Raw genomic sequence first — 23159 nt, 5'->3', positions numbered from 1 at the left:
GCTGTTTAGAATTTCTTTTCCTTCTCCTGGTTATTCTTAGCATGAAGCAGCCTAGACTTTCTCTTCATCCAGTGGTCTTGCTAGTTCAGACCAGGTAGATTGAGTGTGCCAAGAAGAGGTTGTTCCTACATTATTATAAATTGTCAACTTTCTTTGTGGCATTAATTTGATTTGACTTGTTTTGTTTCTAGACTTTACTAATAATTAAATCTATATATATTACTCAAAATGATAATTGACTTCATGGGTACTTCCCACAAAGCATTAAAGAATTTATCCTCTTAAGAAATCAGGATGGCACAAATAAGGTTGTTGGGGAGAAAATTGGTAGAACTGGCAAGCCGTCTTTGTGTACTAATAAGACCCAGGGGAGAAAGAGCATCAATTTAATGTGAAAGCTATTGCTATGTAGTACTACATTCAGATAATGGGTAAAGGAAACAATTATAAAACAATACTACTTGAATTCATATTGCATTACTTTCAAGTGGATGATAGATAATATATAGTTTCTTAGTATGTGGCTACAGACTCATTTTGGAGAGTAGGTTGTCTTTGGATTCCCCAATAAGTTCAGTGGAAGTAATTGAGAAATTAACCTCTTATAAGAAATCATTCTAAAGTGAGCAGAACATGTGTAGAGCATGGGGTAAAAGTATTTTGTTTGAAGAGAAAAAAATATATATCGTCATCATTTGCTTTTTTTTTTAGTCTTCTCTTAGAGGACTCTGATGAAGAAGAAGGTGATTTGTGTAGAATTTGCCAGATGGCAGCTGCATCATCCTCCAACCTTCTAATAGAGCCATGCAAATGCACTGGAAGTTTGCAGTATGTTCATCAGGAATGTATGAAGAAGTGGTTACAGGCCAAAATTAATTCTGGTAAGATCTACCTGTTGTCTGACAAATTTTTTCTTTTGCATAAGATTTGTTCTTTGCCTCTTAAATGAGGGTTCTTTGTGTGTGAAGTATGTTATCTTTTAGAATTATGATCTGAACTCAAGAAAAATATACAAGCCCACTGAAATAGTTCCAAAGAATTATTTTTTAAAAATTTATTTTTCAGAACATCACAGAATCTTAAAAGGAGAAAGAGACCTTAAAGGAACTTTAGATCAGCTTCTTCATTTGACAAATGAAGAACACAAGGCTCAAAGAAGTTTAAACAAATTTGACAAGGCCATTAGTTAGAATTGTCCCTTCTCTGTCCTGTGACACATAGCATTTGTATTCTGTATTCTAGTCTTGATTCATATTGTCAGACTTTTCAGGGTGTATTTAAAGGCAGTGTGGTTCTGGTGAAGAGCATAGAACTTAGAACCCATAAAATTTGGGGTTTTGTGCCTGCTTTCCAATTTACTAGCCATGTGACTTTGAGCAAGTCACTTAACTGCTTCAGTTTCCCCATTTCCAAAAGTAATATCTCTCTTGCTGACCTCTCACTAGTAGTTAGGACCAACTGAAGTAAAGATTATAAAAGTGGTATGTAAATGTTTCCTATTCATTTTTCTTCCCAGATTGGCCAGTTGCCTTCTAAGCATATGCTTTTTCAGGATTACCATTGAGCTCTTTCATTGACAGTATACTAGATTATGCCCTTGTCCTGTGATATTATTTAATAAGTAACCAATTTACAGTGTGGATGTTAGAGGCATTCTCTTCTGCTTTCTTTTTTTAAAAGTACAGTTTTAATGATGCTCTACCATTCTACAGAATCCTTTTGGGGGGCCCCTGTGGTTTTGCTAGGATTCATAACGACAGCCTGAAAATGACTACTGTCATTTATTTTATGTCATTTTAGTTATTAACTAAAAGCATTCGAGTGAATGTCTAAACAGATTGTTACCATCTCTCTGCATTTACTTTAAAAAAAGAAAACAAAATTTGATAACCTTTGTTATCGGCACCTAATACCAGTGTTCCTAGTTGAAATTTTATCTTTCACTTTCCTTGTAAAGCACTTAGCTAAAGTAATGTTGTCTGTTGTCACATTTATTCAAGTAGCTATAAAAATGGATTAAGAATGATTCAAGTGTACCTGCACTTTAAGATTGACTAAAGTATTAGTGTTAATGACCCTCCTAACTCACTGGCCTATATATAATGCTTTAAAAAAGTAACTTATTTATAATACCTTAAATTTTGTAAAGCAAAGACAGTTATCTTTTCCTATATGCTTTTATAGACTGGACTGAGAATCTTTAGCTTTTATGACATTTTACCTGGGAAAATGGGATCTAAATTTCAGGGTGAATCTAATACTGATAATGCTGACTTCTACTTAATAATTGCTAGACTATTATTTTTTTTACTATTACTTTCTTAACTGTTCTAAGTACATTAATTTTGAAAAATAAAAAACTACTTGAACAATGAATTCAGTGAATTTAATTAAGCATTGTTAATTTTGTTTTGTAATAAGTTTTTGTTTAATGCTGTTTATTTAGATGACTTTATTTGCCTTCAGAAATTTAATCATTTCACATAATTTTTAGCAGCCCTGTCTAGTTTGCTTAACACTTGAACTCAAACATATAGAAGTATGCTTCAGTTGTCAAAGCATTGTAAATTCTAGTCAGAAGATTGAGGTTCCAGTCTTTGCCACAAACTGATTTCATTTTTCTTGGATAAATCAATTAAACTCTCTGGGCTTCAGATAAATCTGCAAAATTAAGGTTAGGTGACATTTAAGGTCCTATTCAGTTATAAATTCTGTGGGTCATTATGTTCTTGTTTGCTAGATAAAGATTTTCCATATAAGCAAATAAGTTTTAATAAAAGGGTAATGTAAAGATCAACAAAGCTTCTGGGGAGAAATGTGCTGCAGTGGAAAGATTGTTGAACTACTCTATGACCTTGGGCATATCAGTTAAAAGTCTTTCTGGGCCTCAGTTACTTCTTCTCTAGATGAGGTAAAATGAATGGATGATCTGAGGTCCTTTCGTGCTCTAAATCTATGACAAGGTGATTTCAATTTAAGATGAATCTGAGTTTGAGTCCTTCATTAGACATATGGTGAAAACCAAGTGAAATAGACTAATTACAACTTGTTTTTAGGTGTTCCCGGTCTCTGATTATTCATCTTAGTTCTTTACTTGACAATACTGATGGTGTTATCACAAGTTATTCCTGCCTTTCTATATTTATGTTCTCAAATTGAAAACTGCCTTTAGCTTTGTAGTGCTTTAAGAGTAACCATGATGGTATGGTTGATTCAGCATTACTATTAGTCATTTGGAGCCTGAAATCTAAAAGTGAGCAAAGGTTAAGGGTATTTTGGGGTAAGGAAATGCTGCTCTGAGTCAGACAGTGGCGACTGCTTTCTATATTCTTAAAGTAGTTGGATTAGTGGAAAATGAAGCAAGTGCTTAGCCTCTAAAAATTGCTAGGTATTTACACGCCACGGACACTTGAATAGGGTGTGTCTCTTACTGTTTATGACATTGTCATTAGAACAGACTTTTTCTCATTGTTTTCATGTTGCCATGTCAAGGAAGACAGTGTAAATGCCATTCTTTTGCAGAGGTGTCTGGGGAAAAAGCAAAGCATGAGCAAGCCACTTGCATATCAAACCAGTAGGAGTTGGTTGGCAACCATATTGAAAATTACCTATTGCTATATTCAAAGAAATGTTTATTTTACTGCTTTGAAAATTGATATTTTCATGAATAAGCTTGATATGTTAACGATGTAAATTTAAAGATAGTTTGGGATGAGGGTGCAAATCGTTTTGACTCTCAATTTTATTTCTACTAGGTTCATCATTAGAAGCTGTAACCACCTGTGAGCTATGTAAAGAAAAATTACAGCTTAACCTAGAGGATTTTGATATTCATGAACTTCATAGGGCTCATGCAAATGAACAAGTTAGTATATTTTGCCTAATTTGGTAAGTGTCTGTTCTCTGCTTAGAGGACAACTTTTGAGGAAATCGATTTGGTCAGGGTCAGGATCCTGGCATTTAAAAAAATGTACTTCTCTCTAAATTGTGTGTTTTTCATCATTTTAGGAGTTCTTAGTTCAGAACTTATTTTCTACCTTTTCTCTTCTGCCTTTATCCTTAACTTTTTTTAAAGTAAAAGATAAAAAAACTAGTCACGTCATTAATTTTGTATTTCTGAGGCTTAAAATCTACCTAATGGAATTTTGTGACATAAAAATTCTTATCCTATAACGTTTTTGCCAAATTTATTTGAAAAAGTTTCCCAAAATTAGTCGTGCTATTGGTTTTTGGGGGGGGGGGGGTTTCTTTCCCCAGGATTGTTCTGATTCTAGCTGCCTGTTGTGAATGGGTATTAACCAATTTCAAGCACTATTCTTTTCCTGTACAAATGGAAATTGCCATGTTTGGTTAGAAATTTGGTGGCAAACCACTTTGGTTTCTCTCCAAAACCTCAAGAAGAGAGTAGAACAATATACCTTTTTTTTAGGACATTCTTACATACTTAAATGATCAAGAATAAAGATTAAAATCAAAGTTTATTTTTGATTAAGGACAGGACTATGATATTTTGATACAACATAGTTGAATATTCTAGCATTTCTCATTAGAATCTAAAATGCCCAAAAGAGCTATCCCACACATAGCTCCCTAGTCAAGTCAGTTCATTAGTAATTAGGTACCTTTAAAAAAATTTTTTTTATTTGTTACATGAGTCATCCATTTTTGTGTTATGGTAGTTTCTCCGTTGTAAGGCATTTCGTAGGTTAGTATTAGCACTAATGGGTTCACAGGAGACAAATAAGGAGAAAGGGAGTAGCAGAGATGTGATTTCCTCCAACTTTTTTCTGCTGCTTGCTGTCCCTGTTTGATTTAACCCTTTGTTCTAATGAAAATAAAGCCTATTTTGGCAGAAAAGTATTATCTGATGAACTGTACTAATAGTGAGGAATTATCATAATATCCCAAGAGCCCATTTGGGCAGTCATACTTGTTCTTTTCATTTTGTTTTGTTTTGTGGTTTTTTTCTTTGTTTTGTTTTGTTTTGTTTGCGGGGCAATGGGGGTTAAGTGACTTGCCCAGGGTCACACAGCTAGTAAGTGTCAAGTGTCCAAGGCCGGATTTGAACTCAGGTACTCCTGAATCCAGGGCCGGGGCTTTATCCACTGTGCCACCTAGCTGCCCCCTCATACTTGTTCTTTTCAAAGCAAGGAAGAAAGTATGAAGAGAAAAGAAAGCCTTTTGCTTCAGAAAATGTAGGTTGAATAGAATTATAGGAATAGACTTGGTCATTGATGACGCATTCCAACTTTAGCTTTTGAGTGGAGATATTCTCTTCTTTTTTTTTTGGTGGGGCAATTGGGGTTAAGTGACTTGCCCAAGGTCACACAGCTAGTAAGTGTTAAGTGTCTGAGGCTGGCTTTAAACTCAGGTACTCCTGACTCCAGGGCCAGTGCTCTATCCACTGCGCCACCTAGATGCCCCGAGACATTCTCTTCTGACTTTCTATTCTAAAAGTTTAATCTGGAGCTTTTGGGCCCTTTAAATCATTCCTGATAGAATGAGAAAGCTATAGCTCTCCAAATTACTCCAGTAGTCTTACTAAAGGAATTGTTAAATGCCAGGAATTATTTGTAATAATCAGTTGCCCATCTTCCTGGCCTTGATTTGCTTGGGATATATGAATTATTGATTTTAGTGATGTGGTAACTTCTTCATTATCTTATCATAATCCATGATATGTAAGATGTTTAAAATGTATATAAATAGAATTTCTTTCCTTATCTGAAATGAGCTTATTTTTTTCTTTGTCAGTAGAGACGAATTCTTCCTAGATTAGTGATTAATATTAAAAGGATAACTAACTTCAAGAATTAAAGAAGTGATTAATGATTTCTTAGATAACCTGTTAGAAGACTGCTAAAGCTTTTGCTAAAAATGCAGTTTATATCTCAGGTACGTTAACTGGCCCCAAATACAGCAAAAGCCAGATAGATTTTAACATTACAATTATGATTTAAGACTATACTGCCTATCAAAGTTGTAGTCCACTACTGCCATTCCAACTTTTTAGGAAAGACATGTAAGTTTTTACATTATGGAAAGTTTTAATATCTAATTCCCTTTTTAGTTATTATGTGAGTTTGTTGTAGCTAAGGGAACATGAATAGAAATTTGTGGAATAGGTTCTTTAAATATTCTGAGATTTATAGGAAAGAAATTAAGATTCTGTACCATTTTTACATGATTTAAAAGTCCTTTTTAAATAAATTATCGAAGAAAGCTAATCATAAAATGAGGTTATCTTTTAAGAGCTTCATCAATTATTCCTAAAAAAGTTGGCAATTTTTTTCTTTTAACGTGCCTAAATAAGCATCTATCCACACACAACAGATGGCATAGTGTTTTGAATGAGAGGGCCATTCTGAATATTAAAAAAAAGTTTGTTTTGTTACCTCCTAGTCTACCTAATCTGTATGAGTGTTTTTCTTCTATTCACCAAAGAACTGAATCTCTGTATATCCAAATCTTAATTCTACTTTTCTCATTTTTTTTCTCTTGTATTTTTTCCTCTCTATTAAAGGCAGAGTATGAGTTTATCAGCTCGGGTCTGTACCTGGTTGTCTTGCTGCATTTATGTGAACAAAGCTTTTCTGATATGCTGGGAACTGCAAGTGAAGCTAGCACACGTGTCCGAGTAAGTGATACTGAGGTGGGGATGGGAGAGCAGGCTGAGTCAGTAGTTTAGCTTTGGGAAATAAATAATTGATAAATATATAGATTATTTTAGGGGAACTGGTCAAAACCTCAAAAGTAGAGACACTTAAGATTTTAAGACCTTTACTATTTCAAGAGAGGCTATTGTATAACAAAGTTATTATAGCATAGAAATCCAAACTGTAACTCTGAAATCTAGAAACTTCACAAAGTATTTTTAATCAGCTTATTTCTGTTTTAATTGAAAATAAACAAGAAGTTATTTGGTCATGCTAGAAATCAACTCCAGTGTAGGAAAATTTTTCAAATAAAGTTGCTATTTTTATTGAAACATTTTCATCTTTTGTTTTAGGTGGATTTTGTTGCTATTGCAAAACAGTTGTTTTGAAAAAGGTTTAGATTAGATCATTCTAAGTTCTGAGTTTCTCAGTGCTTAGTTTTTTATTAGTCTTTGAAGATAAATGAAAAATACCATCTCTCCATTCACTTTTTTTTTTTTTTTTTAGTGAGGCAATTGGGGTTAAGTGACTTGCCCAGGGTCACACAGCTAGTGAGTGTTAAGTGTCTGAGGCCGGATTTGAACTCAGGTACTCCTGACTCCAGGGCCGGTGCTTTATCCACTGCGCCACCTAGCCGCCCCTCTCCATTCACTTTTAAGTCAGCATCCCCCCCAATATTCAGTATCCCTTTCCCTATTTTACATCATGCAGGTGGAAAAGTCTTATGACAATAATTTAGAGATACACTGTAGTAAAATTACTAGCAAAAATTCTAGTGAAGTGAATTTATTTTTTAACTTAGCAAAAACTTTTCAATATTGATTTTCATTTAGAACCCAATGTAATATTTCTTTTCAGGCTTTGAGCTTATGTGCCTGATACTTTTTTAAACTTTTTTTAATATAAATTCTTAGCTAGTTTAATATTTTTAAAGCTTCACTTTCGTTTATTTATTTATTTATTGGGTGAGGCAGTTGGGGTTAAGTGACTTGCCCAAGGTCACACAGCTAGTTAAGTGTCAAGTGTCTGAGGCTGGATTTGAACTCAGGTCCTCCTGAATCCAGGGCCAATACTCTATCCACTGCGCCACCTAGCTGCCCCAAAGGTTCACTTTCAACTTTTGCTGCAATTAGCCTTGTAGTGCTAGGTTAGACTTTTTTTTTTTTTTTTTTTTTTTTTTTTTTTTTTTTTTTTGGTTTGGGTTTGGTTTTGTGTGTGAAGTAATGAATGGTGTGGTTTCATCAAGTTCTGCCTTTTAGAAGTTTTTGCAAATATAAGGCCTTTATATCTACTAAGTCTTTATGCTTCCAAATTACACTGTTAACTCTGATGTTAGGTACTATCTAATCTTTACTGGGCACTTGAATTGCATTCTGTAAGCCCTTAAAAACTGCTTGTATGATTATCCCAGCAAGTACTTATCATAGATGATACTTTATTCACCATCATACTAAAGTAAGTCTTGGTCTCTGATCTTTTTTCTGTAATTACACGCCACTATTAAGGATTTCTTTATTTTGTTTAGCTTTTAGGTTTTGTTACTAGACAGTATCAGTATTTTGAAATATATTTGCCAAAATGCTCATGTAGTGCCTGAATGATTTATTTTACATTTGACTATTCCTTGTTACATAGAACTAGGAAGGTTCCCTGATATAGGCTATAATGTATATATTTTATATTGATTTTGGAAACTTTCAGGTAAATGAAGTTCAGCACTTATCCTATTAAATCAAAGTGGGGGAAAAAAAGCATTTCTTTCATCGAAGGAATTTAGTACTTGTCTATGAAAATTATAGGATCATTTTACGTACATAAGTTCTTCATTTATGTCAGCATTTGTTATTATACCATCTGTTGGTGAATAAAAGAGAATAGCAATACTAAGAAATTAAGATACCACAGAAAAGGAATGAAAATTTCCTGACTACATGTTCTTTAGAAATCATGGAATTTGTGAACTCCTCTAATCTGACCAAATTATAAAATAGATTTTCTTCCTTAAACAAAACTGATAACAGAACAGTATTTGACTTACTAAGTACATAAATGTAATTATGAAGGTTTTTCAAAGCCAATAGAATTGAATTTGAAACCTAAATTTTCTTAGGCCACTACATCAAATCTATTTATTTATTTATTTACTTACTTATTTATTTTTAGTGAGGCAATTGGGATTAAATGACTTGCCTAGGGTCACACAGTAAGTGTCAAGTATCTGAGGCCGGATTTGAACTCAGGTCCTCCTGACTCCAGGGCCAGTGCTCTATCCACTGTGCCACCTAGCTGCCCCAACTACATCAAATTTAGACAGAAAAGTAGTGGTTCATGAGGTTTTGTTTTTATTTCTGACGTGAATCCCAGTTGTCTTTTTGCATATTAGCTCTAAATTGATCACTTAATCCCCAGGTTATAGAATTTTCAAAATTGAAATATCTTCTCAGGTAATTTGCTTCAGTGCAAAAATGAGTACTGTTGGATGAAAATAATTTCTGTTCTTCAAGGGATTGTCATGGCCATGTTTCCTTTTAACAAAGCAGCAACTAATGTTAAGTAAAACGTTTCCTGAAGAAGTAGATTATTGCTAATAGCATGCATATATACATGCACATATTTCAGCTGCCCTTAAATGTGTTTTAATTGATTAAAGAGAAAACCCAAGTAGCTAGATTTTAAGGGCTTAAAATGATATTTAACTTTGTGTAAAATAAACCACCTATACTTATTCTGTAGATCCATATACAACATTTAAACTACTGTATTTCTTTCTGCATTGTTTCTAGTTTATTAACCTTGCAAGAACTCTTCAGGCACATATGGAAGATCTTGAAAGTAGGTGACATTTCCCCTCCCCAGACTTGTTGAATTTATTATTGCCAATTAAACCCACTGAACAAAAGCTGCTGGTGTTCCTCTTTTTTGAAGGCATGTGCTGTACTGTCATTTTGACTGGCTTATAGCCCTGTTGATAACAAAAGGAGTTTTGGGGGGAGGGGATAGCGATTCAGAAAAACTGAATTTTTGAGAGAACTTTTTTTAACTGGGGGGAAGTGATATTAAAGGTCAGTTGAAACCTTGAACTGATCAGTTTCAGCTCTTTAAGTGGGACTAAAGCAATATAAGTGATAAATGGTGTTTTTTTTTTTATCAAACCTTTCTTAAATTTATATAATTACATTTTAAAATATGTGAAAGCATTTTAAGATAATGTATAAGCCTTCAGATAGTAATTTATCATTTATATGAAAGTGTCAAATGTATCTTTGAACCCTGTTTTTCCATGTATCCTTCTGCTCTCCCTCAAAACAAATCCAAAGTCACCACCACCACCTTGTTGTTTAGATGATTTATCTCCTTTTCACTTCTACTCAAGTTACATCTGGATTATGCATGTTGTACATAGCAGAGCATCTTTTTCTCTAGGGAATGCTTTGTAATTCTTAGACTTAATTAACCAAATTTTATCAGCTTATTCCTATTTTTAAGAATTGGCAATATTTTATACATTTTTTAAATTACACTTTTAACAACCTTAAGGAAAATGTTGTAATAGTTATATAGAATAGTTTATTGGGATGAGTAAGAGCTTCAAGTTTGGGAGTGACTAACTCTTAAATTCAGTAACTAGTGAGTTTTTGTGAAAAAGAACATAATGTACTGTGCTGTATGTGTTTTTGATCCTGGTTGGCTGTTTGGGCTGATAGTTTTTGTTTTATTTGTCCCCAGACTCCTTTAATACATTTTCAGTTAGTATCTGCCATTTTGCAATTAAAAAAAAATAAGTAGTCACCAAATTCATCCACTTTAAAAGCAATAGAGAATAAAGGGAAGAGTTATAAAGAAAAATCTTATAGCATTTCTATAAAAATAGAAATTTGATTTGCTTGTTATAGTTTAACTTCCTTTAAGAATTAGAGTGAGAAAAAGTGTTTCTAAAGATGGGTAAACATAGAATTTTCCTTCCTTATGGAGTTGATCATATTAGTAACTACATTTTTTTTTTTTTTGATGAGGCAGTTGGGGTTAAGTGACTTGCCCAGGGTCACATAGCTAGTAAGTGTCAAGTGTCTGAGGTCAGATTTGAACTCAGGTCCTCCTAAATCCAGGGCTAGTGCTTTGTCCACTACGCCACCTAGCTGCCCCTTAGTAACTACATATTACTTATATCCATAAAAAGTCATTTCCGTTTCAGTTTAGAGCCACAAAAGATAGTCCCATTGGGACTGGCACACTTAAAGTTATAAATTTTTTGTGGGAGAGGGAGGGGATATAATGTGAATCTAGATTATTTCATTTAGATTTTTTTTTAATTTAATTTATCTTTGAAAGGAATATCATACTCTATCAAGGATGAATAAACTCTAGAAACAAATACTATAGTCCTTTATAGTCCATTAGAATTCTTAAATGTTGGATACAATCTCCTACATCCCTTAACATGTTTAAATGGTTTTAATTTTGACTGGATATTCTTTAAAAAAGATTGCTCTTTTAACTACAATACTATGGATTTTTTTCCCCCATGAAAATTGGGAAGTTGTTTGTAATTGGCAATACTCTTCTCCACACACACACACACACACACACACAAATCATGAATAGTCCAATTTACAGACTTTAAGAATAATCAATACTGCTTTAAGATTTGCAGTGCACTTTCCATCACAACAACTGTTAGGTAAGTGGTGTAAATATTCCATTTGTAAATAAGGAAACTGACCTTGGAAAAGGTGGCTTTTTCACTGTGGTCACACAGCTAATTAGTGTCAGGGTTATAATTAAAACTCAGGCTTTTCTAACTAACTCCTTCATGGTTGATTCATTCAACTTCCTAAAGAAATCCTAGGGCATCCTTATGTAACTTCTATAGTCTGTGATCATGGTGATTGTCTTGTTCTTGCTAAAATCACATAGTGAATTTTAGGTGCTCAACTTTCTGTCAATGAAATAGAAACAAGTGGAATAAAATAGTTTCAACAAAGGATCATGTCTTTTTAAACAAAAGACATTTTAACCCAGGCTGTGTCTATACTGAACTTAACTGATCATTTTAAATAAATAAAACAAATAAACCTGTTGGCATTACATTGCAAAGTGACAGCTTCATTGACTTTAAATTTGCGAGTGTTCATAAATTAATAAATTGCCCCTGTCTTCACACTCTATTCTTGTGAGGTGCTTTTTCCTGATAGTTGTAATAGGTTAAATTGTGTGTTGAGTCTCTTAAGATGATATCCCTCAACTTCATTTAGCATTTTTCACCACATTGTGATCTGAAATTCAGATATTTTTTTCAGACATTGTTCTCTGTGGTGACCATTTTATATCTTGGTCATGTTTTGATTCTGTTATTGTTCTTTTAACAGCCTCTGAGGATGAATCTGAAGAAGATGGAGACCACAACAGAGCATTTGACATGGCCTAACATCATGTGAGCCGAATGAGCTGCAAACAATTGATATAAAATAACCATTAATTTTTTGGGGGGGGGATGCTTATAAAAAATACATTGAATATTACTACTTTTATTTCAAATGTTGCTGGCTTCAAATTACACTTGCTATGATCTGAAACATGGCCAGTGAAAATATGTTCACAAACTGGCGAGTTCCATATTGATTTTCCCTTGAGGTGAGTGGGAAAGTATTAGCTTTGTTTCAAGTATTTAATTCCCCTCCCCTCATTTTGTGTTCTGATTACTGTAGTCAGATTGTATTTATGGAAGATTACTCAATTTCAATTTTATCCCTTGTTAGTAAAGAGACTGGATACTTTTGAAGATGGGAGGGAGGGGCTGACTTTGGAAACAATGCAGGATGGTATTTTTCTGTTTAAACTTCCTTAAGTTGCAGTCTCATTTTGATAATCTATTCCAGTGTTTTTTGGTTGTTTTTTTTTTAAAGGAAACAAGTGGAACTTTCTGAAAAACTGTAGTATTAGGTTTCTAAAACAAATTTGAACTTTTAATTCACTTAAACAGCAATAAAAGATTACAAGGACTTAAATGTTTAAATGATGGAATTATTGATTTGAAAATCAGACTGTATTTGATATATGTGGTATGCAAGTATTCCATTCAGGAATGTACAAGTCTAAATTTTTATTTCAGAATTCTTTGCAGAAACGCAACTTACCAAAATTATTGCAATCTTAATTAAGCTGTTAATTAAAGTTTTTTAGATCCCACATTCACAATTAAAACACTGGTTATCAATGTGTTTTTTAGTCTTGTCATTTCTTTACAAATAAACGTAATGTATATATACTTGATATTTGGGGGGGGGTTTTGTTTTGTTTTGGTTTTTGCTTTCAGACTTCGTGTATCTAATGTTTCTTTATGTTACTTTAAAAGAAAAGGAATTCTTGTACCTATTAATTTTGGTTCCTAGTATAGGCCTATCTTGAATATAATTTAATATAAATTAACTTTGACATTAAGCTTTAATAACTTAAAGCCACACTAAGACTTTAGGGACACCATGTATCGATATTCAAGTACTGTTTCTGCAAAACTATTTTTTTCCAAGAGACTCTCAGGTAACATTTCCATGCCAATGATGTGTATCTCTGCATGGGAGGGAAGGGCTGAATTAAGGTTATTCATATAATTGTATTATACAGTTGGTAGGCTAATGGTTAAGACAGTGTCTGCCAAAAAACCACTCCCTAAGAATGCATTGTCAGTTCACCCACACCTGAATCATGGTGTTGGTTTAAAATAACATCTTTTCTTCCAAAGATAAACGGAGTATTTCCACAGTTACACTGTGGCCTAGAACTATTTTTCATTAATTAATGTTCAGAAAACATTTCAAAGGGGATTTAATTTTATTCAATTTTGATGTCTATTTTTCAAGACAACTTGAGTTGCTTATCTCTTGCTTGCCTTTATTTTGTCTGCCCTGCAAGTAAGTATACAGTGTTTACTTAAGGATACCATTTTTAATGGCTAAAGTCTTGTTACCCCAAGAATGCTTTCATTTTCTCTTCAGTTTTTTAGTAAAGAATTTTTCTCTTTCCTACTTCCATTCCTCCCTCCCCCCCCCCCCAGAGTAGGGGAGAAAGCAGGAACAGTGGTTGATCTCTACACCCTTATTTCACATTAAGAATATTGAAATACTCTTGCTTTCCTATGTTGTAGTGGAGCACAGTTACTGTGTATAGTAAAGCATAAATATATGTTAAGCAAAAAAAAACCTTTTAGGGTTTCAGGTAACATCTGGAGAATTCTCCAGTTTTTCAGCTATATCCCTGCGCATTAGTTGTAAAATTCTGTGAGGGTCTTTCCAATGGACTTATAGCTTGGACTCCATACAGAAAGGGTTTTGGATTTTTTTTTAAATGTTATGAACCCCTTTGGTATTCTTTTGAAGCCTATAGATCTCTTTTCAGAGTGTTTTTGAACCATTAAATGTATAGAAATAGGAAACATTGAAATAGTAAAAAATAAAGTTAAAAACCCTTTCCATTTAATATTTTTATTTAGCCCTATTTTTGTTCCTGGTATCAAAAAATGTTATTATTGCTGTTTTGTTTTTTTTTTTTTTTTTCAAAAATGGTGTCATTGATTTCAGTTAAATGCAACAAATTCACTTAAGTACTTATATACTAATCCTGGGAATAAAGAAAAAGTCTTTACTATACATTCTGCAGAGGGATAGGATTATATTAAACAAACAGGTATAGTATTGGTAAAAGATAATGCTACATGGAAAGTGTTGAACTTTCAGTTAAAAGAACCTCAGTTTGATTTTTAGTGCCATTTTAAATGTCTGTACTTTGGACCTCAGAATTTCCTTATACATAACTTGACATTTCTGTAAAAATGAGCTGGAGGAGAAAATGGCAAACCATGCCAGTATCTTCGACAAGAAATCGCTAAATGAGGTCAAACATAACTGAACAACAAAAACAAATGTATTAATTGAGGGGCTTAGACGAGACAAATTTCTCGAGTCCCTTCCGGGGAGGAGGTGTGGGTGTGGGTGTATGATTTTTTGATTTGGGGGGGATCAATAGGTTGCCACCTGACTTGAGGGCAGGTAGGTGGCACAATGGATGGAACACTGGCCCTGGAGTCAAAAGAACCTGAGTTCAAATCTGGCTTCAAACATTTGACACTAGCTGTGTGACCCTGGCTAAGTCACCTAACCCTGATTGCCTCAAAAATCCAGGGCCATCTCCAGTTGCCCTGATGTATATCTTGCCACTGGGCAGTTCAGGAGGAGAGTGTGAAACTGGTCACAGCCCTTCCTCTCTTAAATCCACTTCACTGTAAGTCATGACCCAATGTCATGGTCCTCTTCCAGAATAAAGGATAAACAACAACCACCTGACATGAACCCAGAAAGAAGGCCTGGATTCTGAGAGAGTGAGATAGAGTATGTTCTGGACATAGAGGATGGTTTCTGTGACCGCTGAACCAGATGCAACATGGAGTTCAAAAACTAGCTGGTAGTCTAAGATTGCAAAGGAAACCAATCGTTGTTGAAATAGTTACTGAAATTGTATATGTGTGTGTATGTACACATAAATATGTCTACATATGTACATATATTTTTCATGGACCTCCGGTCAAGAACCTTTGTCTTAAAGCATAAGTTCTGGTTGTGTGGGTCAAGCATTTGTGAAGCTGCAGGATCACGTTTTTCTTCCCTTTGATTTCCCCTTGATGCAATCAAGAAGCTCTCATTCAAGAAGATGGAGAGGACAAACCAACACAGGATGGACCATATCAGTAGCCAGACAGAATTTTCTTTCTCCTCATTTTTGTAGGGTTTCTACATATGACTTCACAAGGGGAATGGAGGGAAATTGGGCAGTAACCAGGAAGGGCAGGTATATGATAGGTCTTCCACTAACTCAGGTGACCTCCATTTTTTCTATGCTCACTCTGAGAACTGTGAGATAAATACTTGTTTGGGTCAATTTTATGGACTAAATGAACGCTTATGCATTAAACAATGCTATGAGCTAGTGGGATTTGGTTGGGTTGATATTTAACTGTTTCAGCGAAAGCTTAAATCGTAAATGTTAGCTTATATATAAGCTAGTTAAAAAAAAATGGGATTTCCACATTTCATAATGGAGAATACTAAAAATTAGGTATGTGATAGGATCAGATCCTCACAACCAGTATTAGTTTTCCTGAAAGGCAACAAAAGCTGTCCCCAGGACCTGATTGTCCCCAGCCCTCCTTAATGCAGCTTTCTAAGAGAACAAAAAGTCCCAGCTATGAGGAGTTGGAGCTCCTCTGACCAACCAAGTATATGAAGACCATGACTTAGAGGTACCTCTTTCTATCCCTAAATTAAACCTGAACTAATAGGATACCAGCATTTACCTGCCCCAGCAGTTATACAAATAACTTGAACCCTTCAAAGCAGATACTTTATGAAGCTAAGCAATTTAACAATGCTGCCATCTCTTAAAATTGGGGGGGGGGGTAGATTTCCTTCAAAGCATACAATCTTATTCTTTTGTCCTCAATGTTGTTTTTGTTCTTTGATTTTTGGAATCAGCTAAATGGTATGCAGGACAGTGATATATTGCAAATAGCACTGGATTTAAAGATAGCTCCTGGATGCAAATTTTGACTGCTGCTTATCTGTGAAATGCAACTCACAACCTCTGTAACAATGAGGGAGATGGACTAGACCACTAAGGTCTCATCCATATCTCAGTATATATTCCTTGTGAATAAAGTGAATAGAGAAATAAACTGTGATAAGTGATGAGACTGATTTTCTTTCATGGTAACTGATCTAGTGGAAAGAACAGGATTTGGAGTCAGAGGCCTTGGATTCCAATCACAGGTTCTATTAATACCTATTGTGTGTAGCACAAGAGTATATATATCATCTATAAATAGGTTCCATCGTGACACCATTGTTATATTTAATGTTTTACGTAAACTGCAATTGCATTAGCTATACATATAGACTCAGTCTTTTTCCGCATCTGAAAAATGAGGGTATTGGACTAGGTGATTTCTAAGGTTTCTTCCATTTCTAATCTACAGTTTTACTTTAAAGATACACACAGATACATACATGTTTTACTTTTTAGGGAATTGTTTCCAGTATGATTGGATTATGCAGAAATAAAATTTTTAGTTCCTACATAAGTAGAAAAATGATTTTGTAATTAAAAAAACTTTTGAACTTACTGTTCAAAATACTGCTTTTGATATCTATATCTGAAACTATTAATACTTATTGAAACTAAGCAACATATTCATTTTCTTCTGCATCTACTAGAATACAGTCGTCATTATAAGAAAGTTGAGGTGCTGTTGTGTAGGCTGTATTTGTAAGGCCAGAAGTTAGATTTCTTTTGTAGAGGAACCAAACCACTACTGCTGTAATTGTCAGGACAGTAGTGCTGGCAATCACCAATGCTGTGATTAAAATATGGTTATCTGTAAAGGAAAAGAAAGAAAAAATTTAAATGTTAGGGACCAGACTGTCCAAGTTTCAACAGTTGAGAAATATTGGTGTAATGGATTCTGGCTAAGTTTTATCTTACTAGTAAGTTTCCTAAAGCATAGGTCTCACCATGCTGTTCTGCTCATTAAACCCCAGTGGCTCTCTCTTGCTTCTAGGATCACATAGCATTTGGTTATATGTCTTAGCATTTCAATCCCTTTAAGAACGTAACCCTAGCCCACCTTTCCAGCCTCATTGTACACTACTACTTTTCACGTAATCTGTGACCCTGCCAAACTGACTTTTTCCATATTCTTAACATGAGACAATCCGTCTTTCGTCTTCCTGTCTGCACAGGTTGTCCCCCCTGTACTCCTTCCTCCTCTCTTCCTTTTAGACTCCCTAGTTTTCCAGGACTTCATCAACTCTCCCAAGTGTCTCCTTCGCCAAATTACCTTTTATTTATGTTGTTGTCTCCCCCAATAGAACGTAAGCTTATTGAAGGTGTGAACCATTGGATTCTTTTTTCTTTATATTCCCCACGTCTAAGTGCCTGGCACATAAGAGGCATTTAATGAAATTGTAATCTCATGGGTTTGTATGTTCACTGCAGTGATGGCAGATTAAAATCCCTCTGTGCAGACCCATATTAGGAGACCTGTTATGTCACCACAAGAAGAAAGGCCAGAGACTTTCCTCCATCTCATCAAACAAGGACACCTATAGAATGCTGCCTGTCCACCTATCACCTTTTGCTTTTGACACGTGACCCAGCCCATCTTTTGCTGTCACTATTTCCTGAAGGCCTCTTCTGTACCCGTCCTTTGAAGATCCTCTTTGGTTATATGTTGCACTGCTCTTAGATACCCACTAGGTTCCTTTTCCACTGTTCCCAGGGATATTTGTTTTCACAAAATATCACTAAACTGCAGTAAATTAATGTAATTATTAGAAAATTTACATTTTTTGCTATCATAATCAACTTTTATTTACCTCTCAAGTAGCCAGATTTTGTAATCTCATTTATCAACAAGAGGGGAAAAAAGCATAGTATGTTAATATTTCAGCTAAAATTTCAACCCATCTTCCAAGTCTTTGCCTAGGCATTTGCCTAAGCTCTTTCCAACTTTAAAGTCTGTATCAAACCTGTTTATTGCCCATGAGCAACTGTAATTAGTTGTTACTTTCTAATTGGAGGCTTAATAGTTTGCTTTTCTGTCATATTATTGAACATGACTTAATACTTGTGTGACCTTGCATAAATCATTTCCTTTTCGGGATCATAGAGACATAGATTTATACAGTTGAAGGCTACACTGGATCTTTTAGATCATCTCCCTAATTTTACAGATTTCCTAAGAAGTTTAGGGTTGAACCCAGGTAATCTCTGAGATTCCTGGGTACGGAGTCCAAAAGACCTGAGTTCAAATGCAATCTTAGACATTAGCTATGCAAATCAATAGCACCTACTTCCCAAGGTTATTAGGATAAAATGAGAATAATTGTAAAGTGCTAAACAGTGTAGCACTATATATATATATATATCAGCTATTATCATTTAATTATAATTATGATCATAATTATTGTTAAATTATTCTTAGCTGGGGGAAAAATACTTTTCAAGGGTGGTATAACAAAAGTCTTTTGGCTCTCTGGATTATTTACAGGTAACTATGCAATTTGATATTCACAAAGTTTTGTCAAAATGTGCAAGCATGTAGTTCTTTCCTTTAAGTGCCCCCATCTTTATGTGAGATAATTCAGCTAGATAAATCTAAGAGGATTGGTTTGCAAGTAAGGGAGGGAAAAACATTCACTAAAGACGGTCATAAATGGCAGCAAGACACAAAGGCATATGAAGATATCTGAGTTCCTACCACGTAGAACTTTATTTGTATGTGTATTTATTTTTGTATAATGATAATAGCTCTCATATCTTATTTTTTTAAATGGCTTTCATGACTACTTGTAAATTCATGTCAGTAATGGCTAAATTTTGGTGATAATAAAAAGCTACTGGGAGAAATACTGCCCTGAGGACCCTTTTTTCATAATGCAAAAAGCACTGGATTTAAAGTCAGAAGACCCCTGTTTGCATCTGGACTATGTCATTGACATGGCCTTAGGCAAATTACTTCTCCTTTTGGGCCCTCGGTTTCTTCTTGTTTGTCCTTCATTCTTTTTTTCTTTTTTTTTTTTTTTAGCAACAAACATTTTATTTTCCATTTACATGTAAGGGTAATTTTCAACATTCATTTTCATAAGATCCAAATTTTTCTCCCTCCCTCCCTTTCCTCTGCCCTCCACAAGATCGCAATCAGGTTATATATGTACAATCCACAAGTGTTCTTTTTATCAGTTCTTTCTATAGGGGTGCATAGTAAGCTTCCTCATTAATTCCTTGGGATTGTCTTGGATCATTGCACTGCTGAGAGGAGTTAAGTCATTCACAATTGCTCATTGAACAATACTGCTGTCACTATGCACAATGTCCTCTCAACTCTGATCACTTCACTATACATCGATGTTCATTAGTCTTTCAAGATTTTTCAGGGATCATCCTGTTTGTCGTTTCCTGTAGTACAAGACCATTCTACTACAATCATATAACACAGCTTTTTCCATCATTCCTCAATTGATGGACATTCCCTTGATTCTCAATTCTTAGCCTCCACCAAGAGTTGCTATAAATATTTTTTGTACAATTTTTTCCCCTTTTCTCTTTTTCATGATTACTATTGTTAACTGTTTCCCTTCCATCCTATTCCCTTCCCCATGATATTTATTCTATTATCCATCTTCTTTCATCCTATCACTCTTCAAAAGGGATTTGCTATTGAAACAACTCTGGGGTACCACCTGACACCTATCAGATTGGCTAAAATGACAAAAAGAGAAGATGATAAATGTTGGAGAGGCTGTGGGAAAATTGGAACACTAATGCATTGTTGGTGGAGCTGTGAGCTGATCCAACCATTCTGGAGAGCAATTTGGAATTATGCCCAAAGGGCAATAAAGCTGTGCATACCCTTTGACCCAGCAATTCCACTTTTAGGTCTTTTGCCTAAAGAAATCAAGGAGGGGGGAAAGGGACCCACATGTACAAAAATATTTATAGCTGCTCTCTACGTGGTAGCAAGGAATTGGAAGTTGAGGGGGTGCCCATCAATTGGGGAATGGCTGGACAAGTTGTGGTATATGAATACAATGGAATACTATTGTGCTGTAAGAAATGATGAGCAGGAAGAGTTCAGAGAAACCTGGAGGGTCTTACGTGAGCTGATGATGAGTGAGATGAGCAGAACCAGAAGAACATTGTACACAGTATCATCAACATTGAGTGTTGACCTACTGTGATGGACTATATTCTTCTCACCAATGCAATAGTACAGAAGAGTTCCAGGGAACTCATGATAGAAGAGGATCTCCAAATCCAAGAAAAAAAAAAAGAAAGAACTGTGGAGTATAGATGCTGATTGAACCATATTATTTCTTTTGTTTTGGGTGCTGTTGGTTTTTTTTTTTCTATTTTGAGGTTTTGCATCACTGCTCTGATTCTTTCTCTTATAACAGGATTAATGCAGAAATAGGATTAATGTTATTATGTGTATATATATATGTGTGTGTATATATCTATATCTATATGTATATGTATAGAGATATATAGATATAACCTATATCAGATTACCTGCTGTCTAGGGGAGGGGGGGAGGGAGGGGAGGGAGGGAGAAAGGTCTGAAATTGTAAAGCTTGTATAAACAAAAGTTGAGAACTATCTTTACATGTAACGGAAAAAATAAAATACCTTATACATTAAAAAAAAAAAAGGAAAGATTGAAATAAAGTAACTGAAGGAACATGAAAAAAAAAGGGATTTGCTTCTGTCTGTCCCCTCCCCCACTCTTCCCTTCCTTCTTTTGCCCCTCTCTCTTTATCCCCTTCCCCTCCTATTTTCCTGCAGGGTTAGAGAGATTACTCCACCCAGTTGAGTGTGTATGTTATTCCCTTCTTGAGCCAATTCTGATGAGATTGAGGTCTTTGAGCCAATTCTGATGAGTGTTAAAATCATTTATTGCCCAGATTAAATAGATTACTCCACCCAGTTGGGTGTGTCTGTTAGTCCCTCCTTGAGGCAGCTCTGATGAGTTTAAGATCTTTGAGTGTTTTCTGATGAGTGTAAAATTCATTTACTGCCCTACTACTTTCCCATCTCTTCCCCCACTCCATAAGCCTTTTCCTGTTGCTTTCATGTAGGATTTCACTTCTGCCCTTCCCCCCCCCCCCAGTGAATTCCCTTCACCCCTCAATTTCACCCTAAAGATGTTATCATCTAGCTAAGTGACACAGTGGACAAATCATCACCACTGGACCCAGGGGGATCCCAGCCAAAACCCGGCCTCAGACACAAGACAGTCGCCCACTGTACGACCCCAGGTGTGTCCCCCAGCTTCAATTTTTTTATGGTTCTCTAGGGTCTTGTATTTGAAAGTCAAATTTGCCATTCAGTTCAGGTCTTTTCATCACAAATATCTGAAAGTCTTCTTTTTTCATTAAAGTCCCATTTTTTCTGCTGAAAGATAATGCTGAGTTTTGCTGGGTAGGTGATTCTTGGTTGTAATCCCATTTCCTTTGCCCTTTGGAATATCATATTCCATGCCCTCTGGTCCTTTAATGTAGATCTTGTGCTATCCTGACTGGGGCTCCACAGTACTTGAATTCTTTCTTTTTGGCAGCTTGCAATATTTTCTCCTTGACCTGAGAGCTCTAGAATTTGGCTATAATACTCCTAGGAGTTTTCTTTTTGGGATCTCTTTCTGGAGGTGATTGGTGGATTCTTTCAATTTCTATTCTAGCTTCTTCTTCTAGAATTTCAGGGCAATTTCCCCTCAGAATATCTTGGAAGATGGTGTCTAAGCTCTTTCCTTGATCATGGTTTTCAGGTAGACCAATAATTTTCACATTATCTCTCCTGGACCTATTTTCTAGGTCGGCAGTTTTTCCCAGAAGATATTTCACATTGCCCTCTATTTTTTTATTCATTTGGATTTGCTTTATTGTGTCTTGGTTTCTCATAAAGTCACTGGCTTCCATTTGTTCAGTCCTAATTCTTAGGCAATTATTTTCATCAGAGAGCTTTTGTACCTCCTTTTCCATTTGACTTTTCAAGCTGTTGACTTTTTTCTCATGTCTTTCCTGCATCACCCTCATTTCTCTTTCCATTTTTTCCTCTACCTCTCTAACTATATCTTCAAAGTCCTTTTTGAGCACCTCTATGGCCTGAGACCAATTCATATTTTTCTTGGAAGCTTTCGATATAGGGGCCCTGATGTTGACGTCTTCCTTGTTACTGAAGAAACTTTCTATGGTCCTCACCTTTCTCTGTTGGCTCATCTTGCCTTTCTTTTACTAGACTTTTATCTCCTTAAAGTGGGGCACTGTTTCCAGGCTGCAGTATCCCAAGCTTAAGAAGTCCCAGGTGGTATGATTTAAGGAGAATCAGGTTCTTCCCTTGCCCAGCCTGTTTCCTGGTCCTAGATGACCCCAGACCAACTTGCTAATCAACCAGCTTTGTGTGTTGTGGTTGTTAGCTCTGACGGGCCTGTGCCCCTCCCCCACCTGGGCCACTGCTACTCAAGCCTACATCCTGGTTCTCAGCAGGGGTGTAAAATCCAAGTTCTGCCTTAGCACCAGCATAGACCCCTGTAGTCTCTTCCCCTGCCCAGGGCTCAGCCCACTCACCAGACTGTGAGCTTAGTTCCAGACAACACTGGTGCTTCAGTTGATTCAGAGGCTCTGGGAATCTCCTTCTCTGGTGAGGACTTCCCGAGACTAGATCTGTGTCAGGGTGACTGTGTGGTTGGGCCCGACTCCTGTATCAGCACAGCAGCTCCCTCCTTCTCACCTTCCAAGCCGTTCTTGGTTAGAAGATGATTTCAGCACATTCTTCTGTGAATTTTGCTGCTCTGGGCGTTTTCCTATGGTGTTATTTGGATGTTTTTTGGAGCGATCATGTCATGAGTTCGGGAGCTCACTGCCTTTCCTCCGCCATCTTGGCTCTGCCCCCGTTTGTCCTTCA

At 35.6% G+C, this 23159-nt stretch overlaps 2 protein-coding genes across 6 annotated transcripts in view; one reads left to right on the top strand and one right to left on the bottom strand.

Moving 5' to 3' along the window:
* Nucleotides 1–12872, top strand: part of MARCHF7 (membrane associated ring-CH-type finger 7) — a 46814-nt gene extending 33942 nt beyond the window's left edge. For 4 of the 5 annotated variants that reach the window (XM_043994955.1, XM_043994957.1, XM_043994953.1 and 1 more), the window contains 5 exons: nt 712–881; nt 3756–3865; nt 6524–6637; nt 9440–9488; nt 12023–12872. In XM_043994955.1, coding sequence (XP_043850890.1) covers nt 712–881; nt 3756–3865; nt 6524–6637; nt 9440–9488; nt 12023–12081 — 502 coding nt within the window. In that variant the 3' untranslated portion in view covers nt 12082–12872. The remainder of the gene's footprint in view (nt 1–711; nt 882–3755; nt 3866–6523; nt 6638–9439; nt 9489–12022) is intronic. The other variant, XM_043994954.1, reaches the window with a different exon arrangement.
* A 2518-nt stretch (nt 12873–15390) lies between these two features.
* The window catches only part of CD302 (CD302 molecule), a 59292-nt gene continuing 51523 nt past the window's right edge, over nt 15391–23159 (bottom strand). Inside the window, exon 6 of the mRNA XM_043994959.1 lies at nt 15391–17076. Within this exon, the coding sequence (XP_043850894.1) occupies nt 16880–17076 (197 nt within the window). The 3' untranslated portion in view covers nt 15391–16879. The remainder of the gene's footprint in view (nt 17077–23159) is intronic.

Source organism: Dromiciops gliroides, chromosome 3, assembly GCF_019393635.1.
Source record: "Dromiciops gliroides isolate mDroGli1 chromosome 3, mDroGli1.pri, whole genome shotgun sequence".
Lineage (NCBI taxonomy): Eukaryota > Metazoa > Chordata > Mammalia > Microbiotheria > Microbiotheriidae > Dromiciops > Dromiciops gliroides.
The sequence above is the reverse complement of the archived record's forward strand: the minus strand, read 5'-3'. Positions and strand labels throughout refer to the sequence as shown.